The sequence below is a fragment of the Drosophila ananassae genome, chromosome 2R, assembly GCF_017639315.1.
Source record: "Drosophila ananassae strain 14024-0371.13 chromosome 2R, ASM1763931v2, whole genome shotgun sequence".
Taxonomy (NCBI): domain Eukaryota; kingdom Metazoa; phylum Arthropoda; class Insecta; order Diptera; family Drosophilidae; genus Drosophila; species Drosophila ananassae.
This window is the reverse complement of record NC_057928.1, coordinates 16,071,342-16,084,385: the sequence shown is the minus strand read 5'-3', so window position 1 is coordinate 16,084,385 and position 13,044 is coordinate 16,071,342. Positions and strand designations below refer to the sequence as shown.

General features: G+C 45.0%; 1 protein-coding gene and 1 long non-coding RNA gene across 4 annotated transcripts in view; both read left to right on the top strand.

The window, feature by feature from the left end:
* Positions 1-13,044, top strand: part of LOC26515594 — a 147,509-nt gene that overhangs the window by 67,109 nt on the left and 67,356 nt on the right. The gene's annotated exons all lie outside the window — the stretch shown is intronic.
* LOC6493226 lies at positions 7,832-11,829 on the top strand. The gene is made up of 3 exons (XM_001957266.4): positions 7,832-8,117; positions 8,174-9,275; positions 9,556-11,829. The coding sequence occupies exons 1-3, from the start codon at positions 8,042-8,044 to the stop codon at positions 11,705-11,707; spliced, it is 3,330 nt and encodes a 1,109-aa protein (XP_001957302.1). The 5' UTR covers positions 7,832-8,041; the 3' UTR covers positions 11,708-11,829.

Sequence of the window (13,044 nt, the reverse complement as noted above, 5' to 3'; positions counted from 1 at the left end):
GTCAACAAATTTCCAAAGACGTCGATCTGGAAACTTCCTGTCCGGCGATTAATGGAAGTAAGTAAAGTTCTTTAGGCTCCAAGTCGGAATACTTGGGAAATTTTCCCTCACATCCAGAAAACATGCGGCAACATATGGTCCTTTTGGCAATTTCATGCTCAGTTTAGAGGGTCAAGAACATAAATTAAATGTAAGTGGTAGATAGTTTGAGTCGGTTTTTCGGTTTATTGATACAGTCATTAGGCTACCGATCATCCCCTGACTTAATTACCCTGAAATTAGGCTGTCAGCGGCTATGTTTAGTTTTCAGGAAGTGCCAGGAAACATCGCTGAGGGTCTTCGCTTCGCTCCGTCAGTATTTATCAAGCAAAAAGGCTTCTTCCGTCAGCTGGTTGTAATCCCTAATAGTGCGATCATTATAATAGCAACATCGTCTATTTGCAATCAAACAAACTCACACAGTTTTTCGTTGATTAATAAACCAGGGGATTATTCATATAACCACAAAGCCAGTATGGCTGGCAGCTTCTTGTTAATGAGCTCCATCGTGATGAGTTTCTCGAGTGTCGAAGTTTGATGTCTGAGGTCATGCCATGAATTTATTTCCATAGCTGAAAACCCATAGATCATATTTCTCACAAGGGGGGCGGTAGCCCAACACCTGCGTATTAACCCAACCGATCCGATCCGATCGGATCCACTCCGATCCGATCCAAGCCACCATAAAATTTCCGCATTCCGCATTCCGCTGACCCACAAAAGTAGCTTCGATCGCTCCATGATCGCCCAAAATCCATGATATTTTTTGGGGCTGCTGTTGTTTTGATATATTTTCCCTTTTTTGAATAATAAATCAAAGACTTTTTCTTTCGCTGCGTGGCGTGGGAATTGAAAACATTGAAATGGTTTCAATAATCAACGTAGAAACAAAAACCTAATCAATTAAAGTCTCTTATCATTGCGGTGCATCAGCCAACTCTAACGAATATATATATATTTTCTTGGTCATTTCTCGGTTTCTTGTTATTGAAAGTGTTTTGTTCAGCTCACGAAATGCTTGTAAAACAAATCGAATTTTTGGAGGGAGAAAAGGTAGCAGATGAAGAGTGGTCATAGAGATACCCTGTAGAGTTATCTTGTTCAAAAATTGAAGTAAGAATTTCACGTATTAAATAATAATAAAAGCATTATATAGATAGTATTCAAAATAATATATTTCTGAATCTTTAAAACTTCTAATATGTCTTCCAAAAAACTCTCAATCATTCCATCCATTTACAAGGTATCACAACTTTTATTTTTAGATCCATTCGAAAGGAGTTTTTGTTTGATTGAAAATCCAATTACCAATCATTGACAGTTACGTTGAGTTTGTTGTACTAATTTCAAGATCTGGAGGGTAACGCAACGATGATTCAGGGTGGAACGAGAGACACTCATCAATCAAGTCATGGCCGACAATCCATGCAAAATTATATCATGTGTTAAAAGTTATGACGGATCATCGGAGGTGTAAAGTGTCGTTGGCACTGCCCTCCTTCAATTTGGTTCTCTCTTCCTTTTATTGTTTCTCAGTATACTCGATCTTTTTTTTTTGGCACAGCTTGAGTTTTTGGTAATACATCCACTTTTCCATCCATTACTCATCGCATTCACTGATTTCCGACTCTGACTGGCAGTGAAAAAAATAAATACGCCCAATCAAAGCAATCTTTCGAGCCAAACAAAAGGATCGATCGAGATTTTTATACAGCGCTTTTTGATTCCATATTGACAGACGGCATACAAATTCCCCGATTGTTGTTATAAATTAGCTCAAAACCCATGGACAATGCACTCGGCCCATCAATCATACGCACCTTGTATAAGTATCCGATAAGTTATAAATGTTTTCATTTCAATAAGAAGTTCAAAGACAGTTCGTTAAACTGAAGATCTTGTATTGCACCTGCCTGGAGGTTGGGATCCGCTAGGTTCTAAAGTTCTATCAAAATTTAATAAAACCTGAGGTGTGCCCTGATGGATAGAAATATAAAAATTCCTATGAGTCAACCTGTTTTTATTTGTATCAAAAGCAGACTGAGTCATATGTGGAACAGTTTAGTCACTTCTATCTTTTATTCACCTGAGGGAATTCCCACCTGCAAATATCTCTCTCCACAATAGATTCTTCGAGAGTCTAACCTTAATTGACTTGACGCAAAATTTTATCGGGCTATGTCTATCGTATTTTATGCTGTCAAAGCTTAATATCTGTGACTATCAATTGTTTTCGCATCTGAGTTATCTTTTTTAATTTCAAGCCTGGCTTTGCCCTCTGACCAGGGTCAAAGTTGAGCCATACATAGCTGTGTATCTGAGTGTGTGTGTTTCCATGTCGCGTGTTTCATTAGAGGCGACAAACAAACACAGCCCATGGTCCGCATCCGCAGATTTCCAGCGATGATCAGCAGTGAGCCGCGCGGACCTCGACTCGGAGCTGGGCTGGAGCCGTCGTTGTCGTCTCTTGATGCTCAGGCACACACATAGCATATTGTGACCTCAAAAATAACGAACGTGCGGTAAAAGCGTCGCCAACCTCGGAGAGCTCTAACCTGGCCAGAAGCATCACCACCACGCCACACACTCTTCGGGCCAGGTCTTGGTCCAGTCAGCCCGAGTAGCAGCATCACAGGCAACAGACTCTCCTCCCAGTTTATATATTTTTTTTGTTTTTTTGCGACGTGCCACACCTGTTTCATGTAGCCAAGCTCTTTTCTGGCCAAGAACCAACCAGCCAGACATGTACAGGAAGAAAAATGAAATAGAATTCGAAATAATTTATAATCCAATTATTTTCTTCTGAAATATATACTATTCTTTCAATGGAAAGATAGATGTTAGTGTAGTAGGAATATGTAGGAACTTTTTAAACTTCTTCTAGGAACTTGAGATTTTTTCTCAGTGCAGCCAGCGCCTTGTGAGAATTTTTTCGCTTTTTGCTTGTTTTAGCCTTTTTTTTGGGGTTCGAGGGAGGGAGGCTTGTAGGCAACAATTTTTCGGTCTCTAAACTGACCTTAGCCAGAGATCTGGCTCTGGGAGCTGCAAACGCATTTCTGATAATGATGGACTGTATTAACCGTTAGCCAAAGTTGAGGCCAGGAGGCTTCGGGCCGGGCCGGGCCTTTACCACCATGCATGTGGCCAAAACAACAACAAGCTCCGGCAATCAGTGGACATTTTAAGATTTTCCAACTTCTCGTCTCTTTGTCGGTGGGAAATTGCTAAGTTGCTGTTTAGATTTTTCCTTTTCCACACTAACTCAGACTTATGGAAAAAAAGGAAAAACAAATCAGCTGGAGAAGCGAAATAAAAATAAAGAAAAAAACCTTTGACAGGCTCTGTGGGGGCTTTCACTCTCGGTCTTTAATGTCGCCTGTCCCTTAGTCGGCGCAAACAATTTGAACTTGTCAAGTGTAATCAGTTTTCCTTTCATTTAGCCTGACACTCGCCGCCGCCAACGACGACGACGACGACGACACGTTGACACATGGCCGAGTGTCCGGCTTTCTGGCTAAAATGCAGACGCCGACGTGGAAGCAGCTTTTGTGGCAATTATCACAAAGCGCGCAACTTTTCACACGCAGCCAATCGGTGTCGCATTGCTGGGATGCTGCGGTCGCTGTTGCAGTTGTTGCACAGATCTCTGCCACTAATTACGGCTCATTATAGTGACCAAAGTGTAACATGTTGTCAGTCCCGAGGACGACAAGCAGATGCAATGGAGGAAAAACTAGACGGGGCCACTTCACATGCATTCCATCAGTCGAAGTTGCAGATACCCTTTGAATGAGAACCACATTTTCAATAGGTTCTTAGACCTTTTTAGTTGTACTTCTTAAACTTCCTAGAACAGTGAATGTTTTTTACTTTTTCCACTCAAGCTTTTATCAAAATTTACTTCAAAAATTATATTTAAACTGTAGGTGTTGGCTTAATCGTTTTCCTTACTCTAAACCAAGTACCAATAAAAATAATACTTGTAGCTTTTTTTCGTGCTAATCGTAAAACGCAGCTAATTGAGTTCCCACATTAGATATTTCTATTTATGGCCGTAACATATACTTTCTTAGTTTATCGGAGGACATTCATTCTAAACTAATCGCAAAGTTATCATGCCCACACTCCCTATTTTTTCTTTCCAGCCGCGACTCGTGGCTCGAGTGGCTAGATATTTGAAGCTGGAAATGATCTCCAAACACCTGACAGTCGCTTGTTGTTGGCGCTTAGACCAGGGCCTTCGACTTCGACTTCGACTTCGATTGGAGGTGTCTCTTTTCGCTGTCCAGTGACCATTTTTGGGCAGTCATGTCGTGTTGTCAGCTCCAATCGAAAGTGCAGCAACCGCAATGCCCAACTATTCGGTTTGTCTTTCAAATAAATTCTACGCTGTAGTGTTTCGAGAGCACAACAATTATATTCTCGAAGAGGACAGTTCGACCTGTTCGGAATTACGACATTCATTGTCAAAATTTCAATGGCTCGGAAATTAGCTCCATTTCGATCCATCGATCTTGGCTGTGAAAAAAGGTATATTTTTTACATATCAATTGAACTATACTCTCACTTGAGATGAAACCTTAAGTCGTTTGCTACACGAGTTGCCCGAATCACTTATGAAAATCGCTTGAGAAACCCTTGTAAGCAGACGACGATCAGAGTCGTTCAAAGTTCGTGTCAACATCATCAATTTTGATCAATATGTATGGTCTAATGCCCTCTCTCTCTCGATCTAAGTATATAAACAGATCTGGGTAAAATAATAGGATATATGGAATAATATTAAAATAGAATTTTTCTACTTATTATGAGTGTTTTTAAGACAAAGTTTTTGATCATCTATGCTTAGGTTTAAAATATTTCTAAAAATTTTATAGACTAAATAATAGCTTTATCTTATAAAATTCGATCCTCGATTGTATCTGAAACATATATATCTTTCTCTATCTGCCATTTAAACGGCTCCTTTGCCTTGGGGGCCCGATCGTGTTTGGGTTCATCGCATTCGTCGTCCGATCGTAGACTCGACAAAAATATGGAAAATTACAATTATTAGGCATTTGGCTTGTTTGTTTATTGGTAGGTGTATTGAGGTTATACGCTAAATGATACATCGATCGTTTGAATAGAGCGATCGAGCAAAACGATCCGGCGCGATCGGGGCTGATCGTTCAATTGATTGCCGTTCGTTGGTTCGATCGCTCGCTCGATCGTTCATTCGATCGGCCAGCGGACAAGTGAAAATCTTCGGGTTGCCTCGATGATGAATGAAAATTGCTGCTTAAATGGCATCGGACATGATCGTAGCCGATCATCAGTCCTCCTGGCATGATCACTTTCTTTTCGGAGTGCGACGGAGTGGCGGTGGTGGTGACATGTGTGCCGTTTTCGGAAGAGATGGGTCGCCACGACTCTTGACCCAGCTGCATAAGCAATTATGATCTTGATGACCATCCCCCCCAGATGACCCATCACCAGTGACCAATGTCCGAGATCAACTGGAGCGAGGGATTGGATCGAAGGGGGGCGAGAGCATTCATTCGTCTAGTTAAGTGACGCCCTAAGGCTGCTCGCCGGCGACCCTGTTTAAGTTTATAAAAACTCATTATAATGTCTTATAAATGCACTTGTATCAAGTGGGATTTCTTGATTGCCGTCTCTGTCTGTGGCACTCCACCCGCTGGCCCCTTACTCCTCTGGCGCCCTCATCTTTTGGCCTGATATCTGGCTGCTCCTTTTCTTGGCCAGCTAGAGTTCAGCACATGGAGAAAAAACTGGGCTTGATTAAAATTATAGAAAATGTCGATCAAAAAGTGGCTTAATTTTAAACTATTACTTATCAGATAAGCCTCCAAAAGTGTATTCCAAAAATCATTCCAAAACATATATGATTTTAGATAAAAATCATTTAATAAATTGAATCTAAATCAGTAAATTTCCCAGTGCTTCAACTCGATGGGTGTCTGTCTTTAAAACTCTGGGACTTGCTCTCGACTCTCGAGTTGCGTCGACTGAACTCCACTCCAGAGTCCGGGGCTCCCATGCTCTCATGCTTAGACACATAGTTCGCTCAAGATCATAACATGACCTTTTGACTGGCAGTGATTTCAACGCCCACGCGTATAAAACAGACCCAACAGCACCACTGAACCACCACGGCAGGAAAACAGAATACAACAACAACAACAAAAAAATACAAAACACAGAAAAGAAGGCAACCACACCGCTTTGCCTCTGTGGTCTCTGTATGTTTATGGAAAATGGGTTATGAGATATTTCTCTGTGGCTTTTATCTTTTGGCCATTTCTATTTTGACCATGGGAAATAAATTCTCCGGGCCCGAGGTTGGTCCCTCCGCTAATCGAATGGACAGACTCTGGGGTCTTGTGGCCAGGCCAGAAAGCAACCACGAAGGACGTTCTGCGTTCTGCATTTTACACCTACGCTCGCCCGAAGGTTAAAGAAGATTCCACTTGATAACTTGTTGCTCTTTCTTCCTCCATTTCTACATGCCTCATATGTGTAGTATTTGTGCGGTAATTGAACTTACGCGTATGGGGATAGTTCACCCTTGATGGAAAATCGATACTCCCAAGAGCCACCCACAACCCCTAAGCCGGGAAATTGTCTGGTTCTTCCTGGTTGGCTTGGTTGTACTTTTAATTTATACCAACAACAACCCAAAGAATAAGTATTTTTGGAACAGACATCGAACACGCGATGATGTCTATAGTTTCTGAAGACCCCCACCACTCACCACCCACATAACAAGCTGCATTAACCCACTGACAAAAGTGAGTGCAAGGACTGCCCCCATAAAAAACGAAAAAGGAAGGTTAAACTGGTTACAGTGACTAAGTAAATACCTTAACAGGATGTGAAAGGATATAGTGACTAAAATTGTTTTAAAACCTGGCAGTTTCTATCAAAAAGTGTTTCAGTTTAATAATAAAATTGAAGACTTCATGATTATTTTTAAGCTAGCTTAAAACAAGAAAGGAAAGCTAACTTCGGGCGGAGCCGAAGTTGATATACCCTTGCAGTTCAGTCGCAGTCCGCTAGGTGGCGCCACCCATCTTATTTTATTAGATATATAGCGGATCGTTTATAGTCGGCCGATCCTTATGAAAATTGGCAGATCAGATTGTTTTCCCCAAAATAGAATCTGTACCAAATCCCATCTTTCTAACTTAAAAAACACCAAAGTTATGCCAATTTTGATCGTTCTATGACAGCTATAGGATATAGTCGGCCGATCCTTACGAAATTTTGTACATAAGATATTTTGGTCAAATATAACATGTGTAGAAACTCCCAACCCTCTAACTTAAAAAACACCAAAGTTATGGCATTTCCGATCAATCAGTTATATGGCAGCTATAGGATATAGTCGACCGATCCCGGCCGTTCCGACTTATATACTGCCTGCAAAGGAAAGAAGGGTGTGTGCAAAGTTTCAACTCGATAGCTTTAAAACTGAGAGACTAGTTTGCGTAGAAACAGACAGACGGACAGACGGACAGACGGACCGACGGACAGACGGACAGACGGACAGACGGACAGACGGACATGCTCATATCGACTCAGGAGGTGATCCTGATCAAGAATATATATACTTTATAGGGTCGGAGATGTCTCCTTCACTGCGTTGCACACTTTTGACCAAAATTATAATACCCTCTGCAAGGGTATAAAAAGGTATTTAGAAACCTTATTCTTTAAATATGAAATAGGAAAGTAAAAACCGAATAATACCCTTCAAAGTAGGGTGCAGAAAGTGGCTTTGTTTACCCGTGAATGGGTAACGAGGTTGCCAGGACAACCCGCTGGCATTCCAATGCAAAACAAATCGAATTTCGGCTGCCGCTTGCCAAAGTTCGAAGGAATTTCAGTGAGGCTCCTGCACAGCCTTGGTGTGGTGCTATTATTTGACGGTGTGCTGCTCGGATTCCAGCTGACCTCCAGCATTTCTGGCCCGACTGCGGAAGTGCAATGAACTGACATGATTACGGGACCGGAGGCTAGGCAAACGCACAGGTTGTTGGACTTGAAGAAGCAGCAATGGGCCAAGGAGAGAGGTGGGTCTTCCCTCGGAATTAGCCAAGTGAAGGACATAACGATTTTAGTTTCGCAGAGGAAATCGCTCGCATGGATGAGATGTACCATCACCAGCACACGTCGCACCACAAAATCGAACGCACCTCCATTCGCACCTACTACTCCAACCTGGATCTCAGCCAGAGTTCCACCTCCAATCAGACTTCCAGTCAATCGCGCCGCCACCAGCCCACCCAGGACATGCAGTTGATCCTGCGGCAGCCAGACTTTAGGCAGGGCAACCAGGCCTACATGAACCAGCTGGAGCGGTACATCGAGGATCTCGACGGGGATGCCGATGCGGACTTCGAGGACGAAGACGAGTCCATGTATCGCAGGACTAGGCGGGGAAGCTATGCCCCCGGCATGACATCGCGTCAGATACAGAGCTCTGCCCGCTATGCGGAGCTAATGCCCACGTCTTTGCAAACGGCCAAGGGCAGGATGCAGAACTCCCGCCAGGGTCAGCACCAGCAACAACAATTGCATCAGCAACTTTTGCTCCAACAGCAGCAGCAACAACAGCAACGCCTCAGGAGTCCCAGTTTGCCAGTTATTCGACATAGGGCAAGGCAAGGGGAGAAGGTGGCAGGACCTGGAGCAGGAGGTGGAGTAGCAGCAGGTCCTGGAGTAGGAGCAGGAGTGGGAGCGGGAACTACGAAGCCAAAAGACTTTGATCCCAGCAACGGCACACATCGATTAAACAACAATCCCCCGGGAGCCCAGGGAAACCAAGGAGTTGCCCCCGGTTGCCAGGAGGAGGACACTTCCGGCTATCTTAGCGACACGCCCAAGAATCCGCACACGCCCGACATTTGGTTCAACGACGGTGCGAGCCAAATCGAGAGCGTCAGTGGCTTGGGAAGCGCCAGTGTCCTGGAGGAGATGGCTGGGGGTGGTGCAATCGGCGGCATGGGCATGGCCGGGTGTCGACGCCTCCGGCGATCGATTCAGGGTGGTGCAGGAGCAGCTCAGCTCCCAGCTCCAATGGCAATACCGCTGCCTATTCCCATGCCGATGGCAGCCCACCACCCACCGCCCCCGGTGAAGCCGCCCAACCTGGCGTATGTCATCAAGGGTCGCCGTGTGCCAGGGCAGGGATACGAGCCCCTGGCTGCCGACGGATACATGGCCGACGGGTGAGTAGCCGTAACCAGGTGACCCAATCACACACAAATCCAAAAAGCAAACATCAATTAGACATGTGCTAATTGGGATTGTTTAAATAAATAACAATGCAGTAATGACTGGTCCTGTTACCAAGGACATCCGACTTATCCTTTAATTTATTGATGAAGCAGCTTTTTGGAAATTTCATTTTGATTGTGATGAATTAATTAAAGACTTATATATTAAGTGCTATATATTACTTAATTTTTTTAAATAACCTTTTTTATTCCGGTTTAAAACCCCCATCAGATGCTGCTATATGCCCGCTCCACCCAGCTCCTCGAACATGAGCCTCAGCCGGGATGTGTCGACCTCGAACACCTACCAAGTTCACATCGGCAACTCGGAGCAGAGCGACTTCTACGTCCACGAGCAGCACGAACGGGAAAGAGCTCGGTGGGCCAACTTTAATGGCGCTACTGGAGGCGTTGGTCCGCAGCCTCCACCTGGGTGGCTCAGCCGTGGGATGCACGACCTCAAGGACAGTGAGGACGATGTCCAGTCCCTGCAATCCAGCTCCACATATCTGAGGGGACAGAACGCCCCCCTGGACGCTCATACTTTAGCTGAAAGGATGGACAAGCGACGCAAAGCGGCCGAGTATCATGATGCCATTAAGAAGCAGCTCCAGGAGCGGGAGCTGATCCGAAAATGGGAGCTGGAGCGGCATCGCCAGGAGGAGCAAATCGAGGAGGATCGCCTGCGCCGGCAAAAGATATTGGAACAGGAGCGTCTGGAATTCGAGAGGCGACAGCTTTTGGAACGCGAGGAGGCCCAGCAGAAGAAGCAGCAGGTGATGCTGGATGCCATTGCCAAGGCCGAGGTAGCGGCCAAAATGGAGAAACAGAAAAAGCGAATGGTGAGGCAGATATCCTTGAAGTCGCAGGAAACAGAGGGCGACGAGTCCGAACTCTTGAGGGTCCAGTCCGTAGAAGAGGAGGACGAGGACGGAGAGGTAACTGGAACAGGACCCAGTCAGAACGAAGAGGAGCCCTCCAACACCCCAAGGGCTGCTCCACCAACACAGCCCCAGCCACAATCCCAGCCCACTGTGGTGTCCGAGGAGAAAGTCCTGATAGGCACGCCCATCAATCTTCGCCGCACCATCACCAAGCCCATCAAGCAACCCACAGATTCCAAAAATGAGGAGCCAAAGACCAAGAGGCAGACCTCGTTTCTGGGTGAGGACAAGGAGAACATGGCCCTGCTGATGCAGCCAGCTACCCTGATTCCATTGCCCGTAACCAGCGACATCTTTGGCCTGCAGAACGCCATTGGAAACCTTCAGATAGCCACGTACTTTGTGCAGCAGCCCATGCAGAAGCCGCCACCGACTGCCGGATCATATTCCAAAGCAACGATGACCCAGCGCACGGATACCTCGATATATACTGAGGATGGGTATAAGGCTGAGAATGAGGAGGAGGAACCTCTCATCGAGACAGCGAGATCTGGGCGAACGGATGTGGTGACCGCCAGTGGTTGCTTTTCACCTGATTCCCTTGAGGTGGACGTGGCCCCAATACCCGAACAGGATAAGCTGGCACTCATACCAGTAAAGACTCCCCTGCACTTGGATGACCCGAATCAAGATTGCAAACATGAGATTAATCTGGAGCCAGGCCAACAAACCGATGTAGAAACCCAGACGGAGCTGCCCTTGAACTGCGATCTCTGCCTGTTCCACGACAATTTCTACAAGGTCCTGCTCAAGAGGGAAGTCTCCACCACCACCACCACCCAAACTTCCAAGAGTCAGACCCAACCCGCTAAGGAATCTACTGCTGAAAAAGACCATGAGACTACCACGACCACAACCACCACTACCACGACCACTTTCAAGGCCAAGAGCAAGGACAAGGACAAAGGGCTGAAGAAGAGCCACAAGGACAAGGACGCCAAGGTGGACGATCGCCCCAAGTGGGGAGTCAACCGCCCAGTAGTGCAGTACGTCAAGGCCAGCGATCGCGATCCGTTCTGTCTACGAAAAAAGAAGAGCCACCCGAGCACGGCCAAGCCGCCGAGATCCCAGTCGATGGACTCTCGGCTAGATAGTGTGGCTGTGCTGCCCGAGGATCAGCTCATTAACTGCAATGGTGGGCCCCCGTCTGCGGCTGGGGAGCAAGAGGAGGAGGGCTTCCTTCTCAAGGCCCGAAACGTCTGCACTGAGATCTTGCCCATTAAAACCGACGAAAAGGGACGCATTTTCCTCAATTTCCGCGAAGCCAGCGCCATTATGAACGAGGACGAGATCAAGGACAAGCTGCGCCAGAAGTATTTCAACTTCGGCAGGATACTGCCCCGTCGAAGCTGGGGCTCGGCCACCCAACACGCCCTGCCCTTCAGTGCGGTGACCACTGCCCCGCCCCACTCCACGGTGGGGGACTTGGCGGACGATTGACGGATCTACCAGGAGAACTTTTACCATTTATAATAATAATAATATAGAATAACCCCGAATCTAGATTGACTGTAAACCCTTTAAAATATATATATATATACAATTTGTATTGCGAGCACCACATAAATTGTTTCTTTTCTTAATTATTTAAATTAACTATCGAACTATCCCCAGCCAATGGCTCCTGCTACATGTCTTGCCAAGATCATTCTCATTTGTTTTAAATTCCTAAAGCTACTCAACTAAAGCTACTTGTTTACAACGAATTCCGGAGCCGTGAGACCAAAACCTACGCCTCGACATGGCCTAGGAGGAGCTGGGATTCCTCGTCAGGCTTTCGACCAGGTCTATTAGCAACATTGTTGCCGGGGCTTAACGCTCTGAAAGCTACAAATCACACAAATGTTGCCACATTGTTCACGGTTAGCTGCTGAGCTTTTGTCTTACTGATCTGGGGCCAGATCTTTTGGCCAAGTTCTTTCAGTCTTAAGGAGAGTCTAGAGACTGTGTTACACTTTCACAGAACTCAAAATGTCGTATTTCACGCATTTTTACGAGCGTTCGCGTAAATTTATGCGAAAAATCATAAATAACCCGGGCATAAGCTGCCTTCTATCCACTTTTTGGCGAGAGTCCTCAGCAAACAAATTTTTATATGCCTCGAGGGGGCGTTCCCTGTTCGGGTTTCAGTATATATTCGGATATTTCTGCCAGTAATTCCAAGTGGGCGCTGCATATTTCTGTTAATTAACGCATTTTGTGCGTTGTGTAACTATGAGATATTTTGGTATCCAAACTCTGTTGGGCTCTGGGTTATGGCCTGCACATAACAACCTAACAATGCAGCCATTGAGGAATTAATTGCATGCTTATGCAAGTTCTCTAGCTCCCAAAATCAAAGAAACGAAGCCAAGGCGAGGTCGGTTGCTATCCCGCCCCCTTCAGTATCTCCTCCTTGAATTTCCATTTTATTTCTCTTTTTTTTTTTGGTGTAGAACCCCACCAAATTCTATACACACAACAACAAGTTCAATGCCTTGGAATTAAAATTGACCTTAAGTTCTTGGCTATTTTGTTGCTCTTCTTAAGAAGGGGTTTATTGGTTTTGGTGGTGTGTTTAGTGAGGATCTTTAGTTCTGAATGTAAATCAGAAAATATTAGACTAACTATTATGTAGTCTCTACTTATGTCTCTAAGTACTGTCAAAGTACTATAAATTTTATGTCCCTTTTGGGGGCTTTGAAATAGTGAATCTTTTCTAGAAATTGTTTTATAATTATAACTATCTTTATTTAATTTTTTTTCTTTGGTGTTATATATACAGAGTGTAGATAAGT